The following is a 19924-nucleotide window of genomic DNA, read 5'->3' as shown; positions in this document are numbered from 1 at the left end:
CTACAGGCTTGGTGACGAGTGGCTGGAGAGCGCCCCAGCGGAAAAGGACCTGGGAGTGCTGGTTGACAGCCGGCTGAACATGGGCCGGCAGTGTGCCCAGGTGGCCAAGAAGACCAACAGCGTCCTGGCCTGTATCAGCAATAGTGTGGCCAGCAGGAGTAGGGAAGTGATTCACACTGGTTCCTCTCCGACATGAAGGTTGCTTAATTTTTAAGCTTTAATAGTAGATGAAACTGATCCTTTGTCTGCTCTTGATTTTTCAGCCCCAGAAACTCTTTCTGTGTTGAAGTGAGGAATTACCAAGGACAGTTGAGTGTGTTCCCTAAAACACAGGGGCACCGTGGCCCCAGGCCTTTAATGGGTGTCCTGGTTTCAGTTGGGATAGAGTTAATGACATTATGTTGCAACTAGAAACCTCCTGAATTTGTTGGCACATTTTGATGAATGTGTCAATGATCTTCACTTTGGAACATATGTATCCTGGTCTTGAAGAAAAATGCACAAAATGAAGTCACATGACAAATTCAATTCAAAATCACAGTAGTCTTGTATCGCTATCTGGGATATGTAGGTCCAAAGCCAGAGTAGATGTAGCCAGAGCCAAAGCCTTCCAGATTCCTAAAATGCTCTCAGAGGCTTGGTTGTTTAGCTCCAACATTTAGATTTAGCTTCTGTGGACTTGAATCCCATGAGCTTAGTTTCTCTTTGCGGTTAGGCCAGAAGATTTTCCACAATCAAGGAATAGATTTCAACCTTTTAAGTTATTCTGAAACCAGGTGAGATAGATACATTTTTTGAGAAATGTAGTTCTAGAATCAATCTTCCCCTAGAAGATGTTACTAGCCTCTGCCTTGTCTGTAAAGTGAAGCACACGCATGTATTTGAAAACCAGACATGGAAGTACATAGATCCAGGAATCATGACAAAGGAAGATTATTACATAAATTTGAATGAAATGAAATGAAATGAAATGAAATGAAATGAAATGAAATGAAATGAAATTAAATTAAATTAAATTAAATTAAATTAAATTAAATTAATTACCTGGCAGGAAGTATACGGAGACAGACTCGCTGGGGCCTTCTTGTCATCTCATTTACATCTTTATCACTTTTCTGTTTTCATTAATATTGTGGGGGGTAAATCAGAATTGAGTCTCTTGATTTATGTGCACATTGAAATGTTGTAAAGAAACACTTTAATTCTTTCTCTTCTGGGTATACTCAATTCTTATGGCAATTCAGATATTGCACAGAAGTTATATGATTTCTGCAGTCTAGTGTGAAACCAGCTATGTCCCATGTGTTTATAGTCATTACATTTTATTTAAAATTGCCAGGATAAGTAATATAACAGTGTCTGCTCTGAAGACACATCCATCTGATTCCCACTCTATATAATCCTGGGACCTGGGACGAACCTGTGTGATTCCACTTGGATGAAAATATGTTGGTTTCTAAATCGGCTCAATATTGGGTAAAGAACAAATTTCAAATGCTTACTGTATCTGCTATGGCTATGTACACCCAGTTTTGGGTGATGCTGGATGTCGCTGCTTATTACCCCTGAACCAAATGTGATCTTTGTTTGGATTGCTCTTTCTTATGCTGACTGGGAAGAGAGAGAGTGGCATTCTTTAACTGGTCTTCTTCTAACAGGTTATGCACAATAAACTGATCGGGAGTGTGCTGATAGGCTCCTTTAAAGTAGATCTGGGGACAGTGTATGCTCAGCCAGGTAAGTGGTGCATTTTCTGCCCTTTTTATCTGTTAAATGAGGTGTGAGGCAGGGAAGCAGAGGAGAGCGAGATGTGCTGCTTTTCGACTTAGATGCTTGTGGTTTATGCCAAGGAATATGCCAAATTCCACTTGACCTGCCATCTTCAGAGCTGTCCAGTGCTTTCTGAAATTTGAAGCTAAGAAAAGATCACCTCCCCTTTTTTTTGGCCTGTTTTTACAGTCATACAGAAAGCTTGTATCTTTGTCTCTTCCTTTACTGCACAAGGACCTGGTCTCTTCTCAGTCTTTGGGAATGAACGTATTTAGGCCACTTACTATAGATGTCACCCAGTTACAGCAGAAGTATAGAGTCATTCAGGCCACCCTCTCTTCAGGGCTCCTGCAAGAGTCAGTAGAGAGAAATGGTCTGATTGAAGCGAGAAGTCTACATCCGTACTCAGATTGCGTTAGTCTCTGAATTCTGTCCTGTATTTCCTGTTCACACTTTTACAGGATGGTGGTGTCTGAGGGTTGATCTTGAACTCATATCCCTAGTACATTCTGGTCTCTCCCTCCCACTCTTTTCCACACCCAAGGTGGTGGCCAAAGACTTAATGTAAGGTTTTTTCTCAGCTGGCTGCCAGTGTTACACCTGGCCACAGTTCCAAGCAAGGGTTTTGCTGCCCTTGCTGGAAAGTTCTGAGATTTTCAAACAGTTCTCATAAAAAAGTTGGCCTTTCCTCATAAAGCCTCAGTCTTAATTCAGCTCCTGAAAGCTCACCTAACCTTTTTGAGACACTGATCTCAGTAACCATTGATGAAAATGAGTTTGTTCCTGACGACTCTAGATCAATCCTTGCTTGCCTTTTTGTTCACACAACATTTTGGACCCTCTAGATGTGCCTGGTAAACAAGTGTACTTCAGCATGATACTCCTGAAAGCCAAATGTTGTTTGTAGTGCCCTTTCTGGGAGTGGAGAGGAGAAATATTTGCATTTTTGCATCCTCTATTTGTGTGTTTAAGCTGTCCATCTTTACAGGTCATCAGTTTTGTGACAAGTGGGCACTTCTCACAGACCCTGCTGACATTAGGACGGGAGCCAAGGGATACCTGAAGTGTGACATCAGTGTGACTGGGAAAGGTGATGCAATACAAGCTACGCAGAAAACAGCTGATACTGAGGAGCAGATTGAAAAGTACTGCAATAGTTTGTTTTTTTCTGCTTTCTTCTTTACTATATACCGCAAGAATCCTCTGCCCTCCTTTCAGTCCTTTCCCTGCTAACTCAGGGTTAATAGAAGTATAGCATTGTACACCTGGGTTAACAGCAGGATAGCATTGTACACCTGGCTGTTCTGATGTGCTCACAGAGAGTTTTTACAATCCTCTCAACTAAATTGAAGAGCATGTTAGGGTCAATTCTCTGCAGCTGATAGAGTTGACCATGTCCTGTGGCTAAGTGCCAGATTACCCCTGACAGAAGGTCCATTGATCTGAAACCAGTTAAATACTTCTGAAAAACAGTGAAGTAGGAAGAAAAAATATGAGGAAAAGCTGTTCATTCTCCTCTATCAGATGTGTGTGCATGGATATTTTCCATATCCTTAGATAAACTCAAGTGCATTAGCATTCTCCTTGTAAAATAGAGAAGGTAAAGGTTGTAAAGTATGCTGCCAGCATACTTTAAATTTTACAGGAGCAATGTTTCTGGTCAATACTGACATACTGGACCAAATCCATGGAGAGTCACCAAGATGATGAAGGGCTGGAGTACATGGTCTACAGGAAAAGGGGCAGGGGGGAGGAGTGTGTCTGTGGATGAGGGTGTTGGTTTCTTGAGTCTTAAGAAGAGCAGATTAAGGGGTATCCTACATGAAGAGGGGAGAGCCAGACTCTTTTCAGAGGAATACAGTAGAACAATGAGAGGCTTTAGATGCAGGTTAGAACAAGGGAATTCTGGAACAGATACAAGAATTTTTATTACAATGAAGGCGGTCAAATGTAACAGGACCTAGAGACAGTTGGGATTCTTCATCCTTTGATATATTCAGAATTTACTGGACAAGGTCCTGAGCAACCTGGTATAACTGGACCTGGTTCTATATCACATAGGCAAGTTTGCTGAGTAGTGCTGTATCATTTTCTTATGGTAAGCTGAAAACATTTTGGTTTAGATGCAGAAACAAATTCATATGACTTTTTGTGTCTTCTCAGGATGTAAGATAACTCAAGATGACAATTTTGTTGGAAAAAATATCACTTTGTTGTCTGAGTTTTCAATTTTAAGGAAATGGCTTCTTTTTTCTTTCAGGAACCTCTTGATTCCCAAAGGCTTTCCATCTGAAAGACCATGGGCCAGATTTTATGTGAGAATTTACAAAGCAGAAGGACTTCCGAAGATGAACTCTAGCATCATGGCCAATGTCACCAAAGCATTCATAGGCGACAGTAAGGACCTTGTGGATCCATATGTGGTGGTCATGTTTGCAGGTCAAATGGTAATTGGGATCCTCTTGATCACAAATATAGGCCTTCTTTCCTATTAACTGTGCTACAGGCAGGTGATTATGCTGATGTCCTTTATCTTACAGTTATGTAAATTAAATAAAAGACATATTTCTGTCATCAGAAAGAAAATTTTCAGATCTTAAATTACGCATGAACAAAGTGATGGAAGCACTTAATGCCAGCATTCAACATCAGCCTCACAGCAGTAGGTTAGAGTCAGGCAGCAGGAGGGGAAAGAGAATTCTGTAATCTGTTACTAAAACATCAAGTTACAGAACAGTGAATTACCGAGGGTCATATTAGGCAAGTAAGTGCTATGTTCTGGTCTCCCCAGAGTGAAAAAAGGAAGCAGGGCTGAAATCAGTAAAGATGGTTCAGTCTGGATTTTAGGGCTGTGTATTGACTTCTGAATTACTCTGCTGTAATTCAGGACCCTTGCAGCTTTTCTGTGGGTAGCAGAAGAGGAAGTATTTGAGTAGACTCTGTCTCAGTGTTGACTGGTTTCATTGCTCCTGGAGCTCCTTCAAACACCAAACAAGTTGCTACATAGAGCTGCTGAGAGGGCCCTTCTGACTTTGGTGGAAGAGGAGCACAGAGGAGGTCTGGGGGCCTGGTTCCTCTGGGGTACACCCATGAAACACCATGTGAGGGAGCTTGTCTTGATTATTGGTGTAAATAAGGAAAGAATCAAACTGGAAATTATTTTAAGCCAGCAATGCTTTCTCTGTGCAAGAAAGCCTTAGGGAGATCTCCAGTTAGTCCTTTACAGATGTTTCAGGCATGAGAATGAGGCCCTTAGTGCTGATTTTGTGTTGTGTTGCAAATCCAGATTGCAAAGTCTTACATCTCAGACTAGTATGGGTTAAAACAGTCAAATGCATGCAGCTACTTCAGGTTTAATAGAGGGCTGAAGAAGACATAAGAATGGGTCACTGATGTGAGTTTGCAGGCTGATGTGTAAAATATGGGTGTAGAGGTACCATTGGTGGGTTTCCTAACTGAGTTCTCCCCACCAAATGTGAAAGCAGAAGGGCTGCCACAGCCTGCGGCTGCGCGGACTGTGGCATGGTCCTGCCGACTCCTCCAGGCTAGGAGGAAGAGCTCCAGTCTCTACATCCCTAGCACACAGGCATATGCCCAGTATGCGAGCCACAGTAATCATATTTTATACTAGATAAATTGCCTCATTTAAGGTAATTCCATTGGTACATGCACTCTGGCAGCTGTAATGAATTTCATCTTTTACGAGACAAACTGCACTGCATTACCACTACCTAGGTATTTCAAAAGCCATTTGAAGATGTGCAGTTTGTAGCAGAAATGCCAAAGTCTGGCCTCACAGATACGTTTTGTGCGTAAGGGCCCTGAAGAATTAGATCTTATTCCAGGCTCTGATGTGTGCAGGTGAGAATTCTTTAGCCATAATGTGGTCTTTTATTAGATATGGAGAGGAAAATAAACAAGCTAGTAGAAAAGCAGAAGTACTTTCAAGACAGGATATTTGTGCTTTAAAAATGACTGGAGAGATGTTGCTAAGTGCAATTTGTGCTATACTCATTACCATTCTCCAGTCTGACCCCTCTGGGGTTAAATTTACTGGACTATCATTTCAGGGTCGGACAACAGTGCAAAAGAACTGTGCAGATCCAGTGTGGCATGAACAGATTATCTTCAAGGAAATGTTCCCTCCACTCTGTCGAAGAGTCAAAATCCAGGTCTGGGATGAAGGCAGCATGAATGATGTGGCCTTAGCCACCCACTTCATTGACCTGAAGAAAATATCAAATGAACAAGATGGTGACAAAGGTAAAAGGGAAAATGTCTGTTCCAGAATATCCCCTTAAGGTAAAACCTACTTGCCTGGGATCTGGGCACTGGCTAATCCCAATTTAGGAATGCTCAGATGTCAAGTGAACATCCATAGTTTTTGTTGATTTTGAGAGACCTTCTCTTGCTTAATCTGAAGTTATATTACGTTGTGCTTGGTGCATGGTGGTCTGCCACTGCCTTTCTTGTTACAGGGCTGCTACATAATTTGGTACCTTCTTTGTGACTGTGGCAATAGCCTGCTCTAGTCCATTAGGGATGACTGCAGTGGGTTTACAATTCGTGCAAGTTTGTGTCAGGCAATGAAAGTACAAAGTACAAATCACAGGCAGAGGCTTGTGTTTTTGATCTACCCAGTGGGAGCAAAGTGTTTAGGGAAGGATCAACTGGGTGCTGCCGCAGGTCAGGGAGGTACCAGGCACTAGTGTATTTGTCCTCACATATGTGAGGTAAAGCTCACTGTCTGGAGCCCTTTCACTGATGTTTGAGTCTACATGTAGGGCCGTTCTATGTTGTGTCATCTACGTGTGGAACATGGTCAGTTATCACAGCTCAGCAAAGGCACAGCAACTCCTTAAACTTTGCAATTCAAATGTATACCTGAGTCCTTAATGAGAAAAAAAAAGATAACTCATATAAACTGAGTAGTCACATGCGCTTGGGAACAATTTGGACAAGGTGTGAAAGCCTCTGTTCCTCTCCCACCATGTCCCAGCCCTCAGTCTATGGGCGCAAGCTCTTTTTTTCAAGAAGTGCAGCAGACCTCATGCCCTGGCGTGTGTGGTACGAACACCTTCTGAGAAAGGGCTCCGTACCAGCAGAGACCCTGGCTGGTTACTGGCAGAGGCTCCTTGGTGCCAAAGAATTGCCCTGCAAAATAGCGCTCTATATAGATGGTCCCCACCTGCATAGAAAAGGGTCCAGGCTTGGCTTTTGGTGTGCAAGAGGAAAGATTTCTTGGAGCAGACAGTGAGGAGAGCGTGCTAAAACCTAATGGAAATGCCATAAAAAGTGCTTTATCTCCAGGGTTTTTGCCTACCTTTGGGCCTGCCTGGATCAATCTCTATGGCTCACCCAGGAACCACAGCCTCATGGATGACCACCAGGAGCTTAACGAAGGTTTTGGAGAAGGGGTCTCCTTTAGGGGACGTCTCTTCATTGAGATTGCTGTGGAGATACTTTCAGGAGGAGCCCGAGAGTCGAAGTTTTCAAGTATTATCAAGGATATCAAATTGCTATCTAAAGATAAAGACTTCAAAGCACCCAAAGGAAAAGACAAAACTGAGAAAGCAGGAGAGGATCGAAAGTCAGCTCCTCCTTCAGATAAGATGAACTCAACTGAAGTGGAAGTCGAGCCATTCGATGTGCCTTCAGAGGTCAGTATGATATTAAGAGATTGATTGACATGTTTCCCTAAACCTCTAAGGATGGCACTGATATGTGTATTTGGGTTCAGGCCATGTAATACTGCTTCTATGTGCTCCCTACAGCTTCTCCACGCCTCCATAGTCTTGGGACCTTCCCATAATAATGCAACACAAATGGAGCATTAATATGTACCTGTAACTCGTAAAAAAATCTCAAGTAGGACTTGATTTCCATAAAACTCAGTCTTGTGTCCTATCGTCCCTTCTACACTAGCCACATCCATGTGTTCCTACTAGAAACTTACATGATGTAGTATCTGCTAAATGACAGAGAGCCTATGGGGGCAGCTGGTAAATATAAAGTCTGATTTCCTGCATTCATTTGGGAAAATCGGTAGTTGTCAGTTGAAGTCAGTAGGGAATCACTGCCATAGGAGTTGTGCAAATGCAGAGATACAGCCTAGCCTGTTTTAGTCGCCTCCTTTAACCCTGCATTTGTCAACGTAGTTTTGGATTGCTGATCTCTTTAAGAGAGGGGCTGCAAATCATGTGCTCAGCCTCAACGGGTGTTAGCTGACGTGACTTTCCTAACTCCACCTGTCGTACTGAGTTACGTCATGGGAAGATCTGTGCTACGATGTTTTGAGAAGGTTGTGCAGTTGTGGCAGGGCACGTGGGCTCAGGTGCTGAGCCAATACTTGAGCTCTGATTCTCTGCTCCATCACATCACTGTCTGGGAGCAGCAGCACATTGGTGCGTATGCAAGCTCTATTTTTTTTAATCCAATAAATAGAAAGAAAAATATTCTCATAACCAATTTTCTTCTGACTTCAGTATGTCATTGATCAGAATGCTGGCTTTTGTAGTGGGAGTCCCACCTCCCACATTGCCTCTTGTCCTTTATTAGATCTGATTCTTGGTCTTTTACGTCTCTACAAGTAAATGGGAGAGGAGGAATTGTTCTTTGGTCTTGTTCCTAGCCTTGACAAGTGCTCTTCCTTGGCCTGTGCCCTGGCATTGCTGGCATGAGTGCCAGCTGGAGCAGGTCAAGGAGTGTGTTAGCAGACAAATGGCATGGGTAATTGCAAGCCAGTGGTGTGAGCCTGTGCCCTGGTCTTGCTTTATATACTCATATAGTTGTAAATTGCTTCTGTCCCTCAGTTCTTCTCTGAAGATTGTAATAGAGGTGACATGAGAAGAAATTTATTTCCATATAGATTTTCCTTTATATGGAAGAAGTCCATTATTGTGAGTGGCTCAAACCCTATAGTCTTAGGTGCTAGCTAGATACTCCATATAGAGGAACAACCCCTGCTGTAACACCAGTGAATATTAATAGTAGTAATAAGGATTTATTTCTGGCTACTGTGCCTCAGTTTCAAATACAGAACGAGTAAAAGGCAACAACATAATACAGTGATGTTTGATATTCTTTTGTTTTGATATTCAGCAATATTTCACGCTACAGTAGACACAGTAATTGTATTACAACTCTCTGAAAGGAAAAGCAAGAACTGGAGACATTACAAATAAGGAAAAAAGTGTCTCATAGAGCCTCTGAGACATCAGAAGCGAATTACCCAGCCCCACAGCACAACTTTATTGACCTATTCTGGCAGCAAGAAGACATTAAACTTTTGCAATTTGCTTTCTTTATATCAGGAGATAGATAGATGTGTGTGTCATAGTCTCTGAGCCTCATCTTTATCAGGCACCCTATGCTCTGGATTCGTGCTGAAAATAATCAAAACACAGGGAAGCTAAAGCCACTCTGGAGCTGCAGTCTGTGGTGTTAGCTTTGATATGTGATGCTGCTAATCCTTTCGCTGAAGACCTATGCCCTTTTACTGTGTATAGCAGAGGATTTCAAAATGAAGAGATCATGGGCTGTGTCAAAAGCTGTTTCTGCTTTGCAAAAGTCAGGGAAACACATACTCATATACAGCTGATGTTTTATTCATTGCCTAACTCTGTTGCAAATGAAGCTAGTACTGACCTTACCTAATGGGCTTCAGTACGTTAGTGTTTATGCTGTGAAATGAGTAGGGTTTGCATTGGAGAGATTGTGGCAGTCAGGGTGTAAATTTGGAGAGAACTCAAACCATAAAATGTATCTCCTTTTAGCTTAGTCTTGGCTTGGGGTTAATAGCTTGTTTTGTTAATGACCCAAGAGTACTAGAGGTGTTAGCTGGCCTTCCTTGAGCGAGAGTGTGCGCCAGGGACAACCAGATGCTGGGTCTCCAATGGGTTTAAACAGAGCCTAGCAGAGTCTTAAAACTCCACAAAAGGTGTTTTTTTTCAGGGTGTGTGGCTGTGCTGAGACCCTTTGGTTCCTGTGCGTCCAAATTCTGTCAAAAGTTGAAAACAAGGTTACTGGGTCACTGGTTTCTGTGCTGTGATGCCAGGGAAGGCAATAGTGGAGGACTGCACTCCCCCACGCTGAGACCCCACCTTTGTCCTGTGGTTTAAAACACAGCAGGGTAAAAATAATGGACTGCTTGGTTTCAGTAAGCTTTTGCACAGGCCTGCCATATAAAATGTGGATACTAGAAATATTTGTGTCTTACTGGTGTCACTGGGAGCTGAGTGTCAACGTCTTGATTTTGAGCAAGGTCAATGTCTTGATGGCACAAACACATGTGCCAAACACATGTGTTAAAGTCATCCTACGGAAAGCAGAACCGGGTGAGCACTCCCCTGCCTGGATGCATTATGATGGCAGCATTTGTTACTGCAATGTGAAGGAAAACTACTGCCACACTCACTGATAAATTACTTATATCGGGATGGTGATATTTTGTTGTTGTTGCACTAAAAACCTGCCCTTAAACTGCCTTGAACTGCTATAGATGTATAGTTTGAATGATGGTATGTGAAGACGCTGAAGCCATTTAATAGTGACTACTGGTGAGGCAGAGTATGGAGTGAGGGATAATGACTTTTATGTAACTCTTTTCCCAATCATATCAATTTCTCAGAGAAAAGGTATCACTTCTTTCTACAAATTGTGCCTCACTGACACCTCAGACCAACAGTAATACAGCTGCTAGAGACTTATAAAGATTCCTCAGTTGTGTAAAAAAGAGTAGAAGGCAAAATAAATGTAATTTTTTCTGCCTCCTTCTTCTCCAATAGATCTATGAAGAGAAATTTGAGGAATTCCTCCTCTTTGGGACATTTTTTGAAGCCACAATGATTGACAGGAAGGTTGGGGACAAGCCAATAATCTTTGAGGTTTCTGTTGGTAAGTGTGTTAAACTCTCCAAAGCAGAGAGGGGGTCTCAGGAGCAAGAGGGTGCTACATGTTATTGAGAGCTGTGTCTCGGGGCTCAGGAGTCAGCTTCGGACCACATTTACATCGGCTTACATTTGAATTAAACCCTGATCACCATTTCTTTGGGTAGCTGTCAAGCTGGGCATGCTGATGCCTAGCTGTCTCTACTCTCAGGTGCCCTTTGTTAATACAATTCCTCTCACCCACTAGATACAGCAACTCACCCAGTATTTAGCCTCCTGGTCTCTTGGGAGACTACACACAAACAATTTACTCCAGGGCAGAGTTCATTCTGTGGTGCCCATTGCAATTAGTCTCTGGCTGCAAGGGAGTCCCTTTGCAGGCAGGATCCACGTGGACTGTCTTGGACAACCCCATTGAGCCACACGTGGGTCTGAGGGTATGGCATGGGGGTGATGTACAGCCAAGCCTCAAAATGCACGCACCAGCTAGTCCTCTAAGATCCTCCTGATAAGTCCTGTCCTCTTTCTGAGTAAAGCAGCCCTTTATTGTGTGAGGGACTTCCTCATGGCGGAGCTGAATTAGTCCTAGACCCTGGGAGCAGACTAGAGAGAAAATGAAGATATTTTCATGAACACTGAAAAGCAGAAGAAATTTCCCCTAAGAAAAAAGCTTGAATTGGTCTCCTTTCCCTTGCAGGTGTTTGCTAATCTCTGTACTAGCCTCACTTAGAGCCCAAGTGCAGAGTAGCATCCTGGCACTTCCCATCTTTGTGCTTGTGTACCTGAGTGCACTCAACTGTAAGGCTATGTGTGCAGGGAGAGATGGCTGTGACAAACGGGGTAATCGAAGAGCGATATTACTGCTTTCTGCTGAAACTTAGCAGGAAGCAGAGCTGAGAATGACAAGAAACTCATTTGTATAGTTGGACAAGAAATTATAGTGGTACTTGTCAGTATTAATACTAAAGATTAATCTGGCTCTGAATTCTGGACCTGAACATCTACCAGTGCAGTTGAAATTTGGATCCAAATGTGGCAAATGGACATTATTTACATGAAAGTCTGAACCAAAAGTCCTGATCAGGATGTCATATGGTGTGATTCAGCACATCCTTCTCCCGCAGGGAATGTTTTCTGCCTCTGTCTAACAAAATCTGTAATTACCACTCTGATGAATGCGCCTCTTTCCCAGTGCTGGTAATCGCCCTTTAAGGCAAAATCCTATCAGAGAAGATGGTTGTATTGTTAGCAGAGTTGTCTGGCATTAGGCTTGAAGCTGGGGCCTCAAAGCATTGTTATTACTAACTCTGCAACCCTACTATGCAAAATTTGTTTGTCTGAAAATGAGTTTTAGCACTTCTGAGATCAGACTTTGAAATGAATATCCATATGTTGTAAAGAAGACATACATTTGCTGTGTAAATCAAACACAGTATTGGGGCTCCTGTGTCTCAACATATCAACAGCAGTATCATTTTTGCTTCTGCATTTCTTTAGCAAAAGCAGAAGGTCCTGTGGGCCAGCAACCAGAGGATTGCATCACTTAGTGATGGGGGTGGTGGGGTACTAGGTATATATCACATAGGGCAGGTAAGGAAGCACTGTCCTGGAGCCCGAAAAGTCATTGGGACTGACCAGGAGCTTTATAAACTGTGGTATGGTCAGAACAGGTAATGAACAGGAGGGGATAGAGATTTTCCACTGGTATGACTGCTCTTTCTCTTTTTTAAACCTCATTCAGGTTTACCAGCTGCAAGCTAGTCATCTCTTCACTTGTAACCCCGTGTCTCTAGGTAACTTTGGAAATATTACTGATGGGGTGTCAGCAGAAGCTGGTTGGAAAAAGAAGACACGTGATGGAGAAGCAGATGAAAACCTGCTGCATGAGGGGGAGGATGAAATTTCTCATGACCTTGGAGTACGACTGATATCTACCACACCTCCTGAGAAGCCACTGGTTACAGGTGGGAACAGGTGAGGATCTGTGTTTCAAAACCTTATCATGCAGGACTCTGTTTCCTATTTTATAATCCTGCGGGACTCATTAATGAACCCTGTCAGCATTAAACATGTTATGGGGAATTGAGACTTTAAAATCCTCAGTTGCATCTTTCACAACAGTATATTTTCTAGGCTCCACTGAAGTGAATGGGCTCTGAGACATTTTACACTCATCTTCTGATCTTGGCCTCATAGGATCTTGAACTTCTGGTGTTTCTAAAAGGGCTGCATTATACCAACTATACATTGGAAAGCTATAGGAAAGTGCAACTCCTTCAGTGCTATACCTGGTTTAGGGTCCCATACTCTGATCACAAATAACGTCCACCCGGTGACCAGCTCCAGAAGCAGAGTAACACATCAAAAATGTTGAAATCTGGTCAAAAAAAAGTCAGTTTCCCAGAACACTTTTCAGAGCTAATAATTATAGATGTAGCCTTAAATAGCAAGTAGTAACAGAAGTAGGATGAAATAGTCCTTGAAAAAAAGAATGGAGCAATGGATGAAAACATGCAGAACAGTTCTTCTAAATGGCCTTGTTCATCAACAGAAGTGTAAAGGTTTAATTCATTTCAAAGATGCTAATAAAAAGAAATACTTTCTTTGTTGCTTTGGTAGGTAGAATGGTCCTCGATATTGTTGAGTGCCAAGACTAGATGGTACCTCTTTCTTTAGAAGGACAGACACATGTATAAAGACCAGGTGGAAATTATCAACTGCCATCTACTTGGTTTCTGGAGCTCTCTAAAGTTAAAAAATGCTTTCATCCTTTCTTGCAATCAATGATTAAATAAGATTAAATAAGAGCTAGTGGAAGAAAACAAGAATGAAAATACCATGGTAGAAGTTTTTGTTTCTGCAGCAAATAAATAAAGAGAAGAGGAAAAAAACCAATGTTTGACAGAAAAATAGTTGCCTCTCCTCATTAACAAGACTGCAGATTTGGGTACAGGCTGGGTTATTATCCTTCCTCAGAGACTGTGGGATTTTTAGTTTTTCCCTTAACAAGAATTTAGATTTAAAGACCTATTGTAAAAGAATGAATCATTCTTCAAATCTGCTATTTGTTTCTTGGCTCACTCCAATATTAACAAAGTTTTCTCTCATTAAAGATCCCTTTTCCTCAAATTTATGTAAAATGTTGCATCTTTTTCCCCTCTTGTGCTATTTAAAATACAGCCACAGATACCAACTAATGTCTTTATGACTGTGATCTCATATTGGCATCTTACTGGTCTCATTGCTGGATATTTCTAGTATTAATCAGTACTTAAGGGGATATGCAATAGTTTGGACAAAATCTGCATTTTAGAATCATAAACGAATAATAGAAAACAATAACTAGAGTCCATTTTTCAGATTAAACCCACTAACTGATTAAAGGAGCAAGCAGAGCCATAAGACTTATAAAGCATGAAATGGCCAGGAATCGTCCACATATATGTCAAAACATATAGCAAAGATAAGCTAATACTAAAAAAGTGGTCCCCCCAAACTCTCATAGTGTGAATAATAGACATGAATGTTCAGTATTCTATGTGAGTTATTTCATGGCTATATAATTTTTTTAGTAAATCCCATTAAAAGACTCATAAGCTCTATGAATTTCAGTTTAAGACATTCTGGCATTGGGAGATAGTTGAATTGTTTTTCCCTCTTATGAAACAACTGAAATTAATGATTGCCTGAGACCTGTGTAGCTCTACTGTGCACCAAATTAAATGGGTAATGCTCACCTTGCTGTAGGTTATTGAGGAGAAAGTAAATGTGAAATCCTGTTTCTCTTTTGATATCCCATAGGGCAGTAAAATGAATTTGTAGCAAAGATCTTCATCTTTTTAAACAGAAAAATTCTCACATAAACCTGTTAGGGATGTGTGGAAGTTAGGAGTTATGGGTAGGATGCTCAAGATCAACAAGTGATTGGTTTCTGTGGCTTAGTGGTTTAACACACGTGCCTAGTTCTATCAGGAACGACTTATGGTATCTGAGGCACCCTTACAAGCAAACATCAGAGACCCAGACCCTTCTGGGCCCACAGGTGGATGCCCATGCTTAGGGAACTCAGCCTATTGGGGCTCTGCATTTCAGGAGCAGATGATCAGGACTTTCCAAAAATTTGGCTGTGCTCAGATAGAGAGACCTTGAAACGGAAGAAGCCAAGTCTTCTCTCCATACCAAGTGCACTCTCTTGGACACTTTCTTGGACACCACAGCCTCTCCCAGGGGAGAGAAAATGGAAAATGCAACCCTTTCTTCTGCCAGTTGTTGAACAACATGAAGAGCAGGAGGCTCAGGTAGTTTTATTCTTTATTATTTACAGAATCCGTTTCTGTGGAGAAATACTGAAGGGTCACAAGGCAAGTTGTGCTGGTTTTGACTGGGATAGAATTAATTTTTTCTGTAATAGCTTGTATGGGACTATGTTTTGGATTTGTGACACAGGGATGCTTTTCTTATTGCTGAGCAGTGCTTACACAGAGTCAAGGCCTTTTCTGCTCCTCACACCACCCCACCAGGAAGAAGGCTGGGGGTGCACAAGAAGCTGGGAGGGGACACAGCTGGGACAGCTGACCCCAACTGACCAAAGGGGTATTCCATACCATATGACATCATGCTTAGCCTATGAAGCTGGGGGAAGAAGAAGGAAGGGGATGCATACATTTGGAGTGATGGCATTTGTCTTCCCAAGTAACTGTTACACATGATGGAGCCCTGCTTTCCTGGAGATGGCTGAACACCTGCCTGCCCATGGGAAGTGGTGAATAGATTCCTTGTTTTGCTTGGCTTGTGCACAGGGCTCTTGCTTTACCTGTTAAACTGTCTTTATCTCAACCCACGAGAATTTTCTTACTTTTACTCTTCTGATTCTCTCCCCCATCCCACCGTGGGGGAGTGAGCGAGCATCTATGTGGTACTTGGTTGCTGACTGGAGTTAAAACACAGCACAAGTATACACCAGAAAATAGTTCTCCAGTACAGCCTCTTCTCAGCTGCAGAGCATGTACTGGTGGCATTTGGTTAAAGCCATTCCTAGAAGAACATAAAGCAGTTTAGAGAGCTTCATATCCATTAAAAACCTCTTCACTGTCCCACCATTATTAAGGAAAATGATGAGACCTCTAGTGTTAAATTGAGTATGGCTGAGCATGGTGTTACATAAGGCTATAGTATTTATATAAAGGGAGGACAATGTGCTTGTCAGGTACATGGTTTTGACGTAGTGCCTACCACAACTCTAATCAAAACATCAGGCTTTCTGGCAGTTGTGCATTGAAGTCTCCAGAGCCTTTGCTTATGCTGTCATCTTGCTCATTTTTTTTCAGTACAAGACACTCATACAGCTGAACACGCAAAGAAAGCAGCATTGCAAAAAGAGTCAGTATGCCAATGTGGACCTAAGATAAAAAGTGAGAAAAGAGAAAGCACTAGATGCACTTTATGACTGAATTATTATGAGTTTGGTATCACTTTTACTAAGCAGGGTCGTGCAGATCAGCTTCTGCCAAGGAGTGTCAATCTCCACGAGCTGTTGCTTCTGAAAAAAAAGCAGCTTTTGAAAGTAATGTGGTGGTGAGGCTCTGCTATGCCTCTCCCGCTGTGCAGTGTGTGGAGCCATTGCTCTTGAAGAGATCAGATTTTAATCTTTGCTCCTTTTTCCCTTGTTGTTTCCCATCATTCACAGTATTTCAGAGCTTCTCTGTATGCCTCTTTGCCTGGCTTTTCTCCCACCCTGGAAAGCAGTGGAATTAGATCCATTGACTTCAAACTTTTTCTCTTCAGGGATCTCACAGGTAGCATAAGTGATGTTTGTGTTTGTTCTTCCCAGTACTTACTGGTTAGCACATGTGAACACACCCTGTCATGTCTTTGGTTTCTGTGCTGTGAGAAAGCACCAAAGAGTTTTTCCTTCCCATGCCTCCCCCTGAACTTCTCTCTCACCTTTATCGTCTGCTATATACTTTGTTTTCACAGGAACTACCAGTACCTGCCATACAACGAGAGGAAGCCCTGTATCTGTGTCAAGAGCTACTGGGGTGACCAGACCTTTCGTCTGTACACTTCCAACACTCTTGAGAAAATGGCAGAACACCTGGTAAGTGGCAATCATCCTCCTAGGCTTATGTATTCAGTAGAGTATGGCAGTGAGAGGTCACACTCCCCAAAACAGGCCTTCAAAATTTCTCCCAACTGCATTCCTTGCTCTTCATTTTGTGAAAGAGCAGTTGATATCAGCCCCTTCTCTTTTTTTTCCCCCAAATTTCTTTGATCTATTAGAGCTAGTCAAGTATTCCTGTCCACAATTTTTTTTTTTTTTTTGGCTGTAGGGCTGTCTTCTTTTCTCAGAAATGTTTTATTCTTTGTAAGAACAGTAAAAAAATTAAAATATGAGATATAGAATAATTCTGTCTCCTATGGCTCTTCCTCTGATGTCTTCTTGCCTAGACCACATGGTTTAATCTGTGTTTATGCTGGAGACTCTTTAATGGGCACTTTTTGGTTTTAGTTTTCCTAAAAAAAAACATTGATAGAGACAAAATGGCATATTGTCTCATGGGCAGCCACTGCGTGCCCTAGTCATAGTGTTTTTCCATAGTGATTTTTTTCTACCCTTCTTTAAAGTTGAGTATGGACAGTTTTCCCACCTACCTAGAGGAGAATGTTTCCTACTGATGGAGCTTCACAAGAGAAGCAAGAAAACAAAGCTGCTCCAATGAGTAGTAGCTTGGACTAGTAGTTGGAGAGACTGGGGAAAGACCAAAATAAATCATACTGCTGGAGTATTCTCTCTACACACTTCAAGTGTGATGATATATCAAAGGTCCTGTTCTGTCAGTTTACAAGGTTGCCTCCCTCATTCTTCCTAGTCATACAGTGGATAGTGGCATTATAACACTGGCAGAATGACAAAATGCCCTCCTTTACATAAAGTTTTTTTCATGTGTTTTTCGTAGGAAGAATCATTGGAGCAAGTAAAGGACTTGATCAAGGTTTCAGAGATTGCATCTGAGGAGAAAATGCGGATAAGCTTAAATGATTTTATCAATCAAAGCAGGTAACTACATTTACTAGAGGCATACAGAAAATCAACTTTATATGTTGGCTACAAATTCAAGGCTAGACAAGAAAACTGATGATAATAAAAAAAGTGCAGTAAACTTACTGAGATATATATTTTATTTATTCTGCTATAAAAGTAAACACCTTCCCAAACTGCAGTTTATATTTATACAGAGGAAATATTTTATTGTTATTTTCAATATTCAGTATTGACAGTAGACTACTGTCAATCAAGTGTGTGATAGACATGTTGTAATAAAGGACAAGGCTAAGATAAAAACAAAGGATTCCACATGCTGGGATAAATCAGTCAGTGGGCTCTGTGTCAGATGACATGGTTGGGCTCAAAATAGACATGAGCCCTAATTTCTAGGTATTAACCCTGTTTCTGTGAAATATGTGGAGTTTTTGGACTCTTTGCTTTGAATCTTATAGGTGCCCCATTATTTTAGATAATTTCAGCATCTGTCTTCTGGTTCATGTACTGCAGCAGACAGAGGCAATTTCATTCCAATATATTTTAGCAGCTCACATTAAAAAAATAACACACTTAAAGAACCTGTTTTTCTTGTTACCCAAGGGCCTTCATTACCATTGCTGAAAAGAAGCCCAAAGGGTTGAACTGCACTGCCTTGGACAAAAAGAGACTCATGCTGTTCAAGCAAGAGCTGGTACGTGTGTTTTTTCTTGAAGCATTGGTGCAATGATGTTAACTGAAAGCATGCTGGTTGTATAAATTTTAATTTCTATTTGATTTCACCATACTGGAATGCTTTGTAATTAGTATTAATATAGTATCCAAGAGCACTTTTGTACATAAACCCCACTGCGCTTAATAAAGACTTGCCAGACACCCTAAAATAGTTCAGAACATGTTTTTAAATACAAATAAGACATTATAATGATGAGCTGATTTTGATTTTCCATGCATCTTAAAATGGGATGATGCGAGTTCAGTGGAAAAACACCAAATTAACACTGCTGTTAGGCGTTTAATTAGTGTGGTGGGGCTAAATTTCAAGACTGGTGAAGTCTGGCATTTGATATTCCTGGACCTCGTCACCTCCTCCAGGGAGCCAGTGAGAAGAAGCCAAACTGGGTGGAGATCATCTGAATGTTTATGAGCTTTATTTACTGTTTGTAGCACAGAACTTGGTTGTGACTTCTGTCAGGATTGAGGCCTGATAACTCTAGGTGGTAATCACATGTCTCTTGAGACTTCCATACATGCAGTATACATGCAAAGATAAAATGATGGACATTCACACTTTATGTTCTTCAGCTCCAAAGAGTTGATCACTTTCTGTTGTGACAAAGGTAATTGTTACCTTGAACCAAATGTCCCCATCTTCTGTTTTCAACTTGAATTGGCTGTTTTCTCCTTCTGTGTCTGGTTCAAACTACTTGATAATGCATAAAAAATACGTATTGTCTTTCCTGACTGCAGGAGGCAATGTCCAGTGATGCCAAGGGAATTGTTCAGCAGCAGAAAAAGAAGATGCCACTGGATGAAATGATGCGTGAGACTCAGAGCTTTATAGATAAAATTCGATTCTTGGTTGATGAGGTAATCCACACAGAAATTCAGATAGATTTAAAGTCCAGGGTTTGACTTTGATTTTCATAATTTCATATGAATAATAACTCCTGGCCTGGTTATCCAAAGCGTTGTTTGGATACCTGCACCCAATCCTGTTTTGCATTACATGAAGCTGTTAACAGACTGTGGTAGGAAACACTGGGCTATGTGGTATGGAGAGGATGCGGTACAGAGAGTTTTCCTTCTTTTTTTAAAGATAAGGTCATCCCGTATGTGTCCTGGTGGTTTGGAGACAGCCTGCTTTCCGATCTGAATTCATGTCTCCACTTGCATGGAATTAGTGATTTGGGCCGGTGTGAGCTCAGGGGTCTCTATACTACACTTCACTGTGCAGACACTGCTTAGACATGCTATTAAGCCCGAGAATAACAGAAGAACGGACGTATTTAGTCAGGCCCAAACCCAGCCAATGGAGTGCTATTCCTCTGGGAGCTGTCTGTGCTAGCAGGCAGGGCCATGGCTATTCCCTGGCTCAGAGATCAAGTGGACAGCCTGGCATGGTTTGCAGCCTACACCCAAATGCTTTTCCTTCCCAAAACAGGGTGACTCTGCTCGCAGTGCCTCCTGGGAGCAGCCCCTGGGCTGGTCTTTGATTCAAACCATG

The 19924-nt window shown here is 41.7% G+C and overlaps 1 protein-coding gene across 1 annotated transcript in view; it reads left to right on the top strand.

The window, feature by feature from the left end:
* FER1L6 (fer-1-like family member 6) overlaps nucleotides 1-19924 on the top strand; it is a gene marked incomplete at both ends in the record, with an annotated part of 41069 nt that overhangs the window by 5937 nt on the left and 15208 nt on the right. The window contains 11 exons of the mRNA XM_010284076.1: nucleotides 1659-1737; nucleotides 2759-2915; nucleotides 4031-4217; nucleotides 5841-6033; nucleotides 7081-7430; nucleotides 10557-10665; nucleotides 12452-12632; nucleotides 16635-16755; nucleotides 17615-17715; nucleotides 18301-18391; nucleotides 19168-19287. Coding sequence (XP_010282378.1) covers nucleotides 1659-1737; nucleotides 2759-2915; nucleotides 4031-4217; nucleotides 5841-6033; nucleotides 7081-7430; nucleotides 10557-10665; nucleotides 12452-12632; nucleotides 16635-16755; nucleotides 17615-17715; nucleotides 18301-18391; nucleotides 19168-19287 — 1689 coding nt within the window. The remainder of the gene's footprint in view (nucleotides 1-1658; nucleotides 1738-2758; nucleotides 2916-4030; nucleotides 4218-5840; nucleotides 6034-7080; nucleotides 7431-10556; nucleotides 10666-12451; nucleotides 12633-16634; nucleotides 16756-17614; nucleotides 17716-18300; nucleotides 18392-19167; nucleotides 19288-19924) is intronic.

The sequence above is a fragment of the Phaethon lepturus genome, unplaced genomic scaffold (genome assembly GCF_000687285.1).
Source record: "Phaethon lepturus isolate BGI_N335 unplaced genomic scaffold, ASM68728v1 scaffold18030, whole genome shotgun sequence".
In the NCBI taxonomy this organism is placed as follows: Eukaryota; Metazoa; Chordata; class Aves; order Phaethontiformes; family Phaethontidae; genus Phaethon; species Phaethon lepturus.
This window is presented reverse-complemented; position numbering and strand designations above follow the sequence as displayed.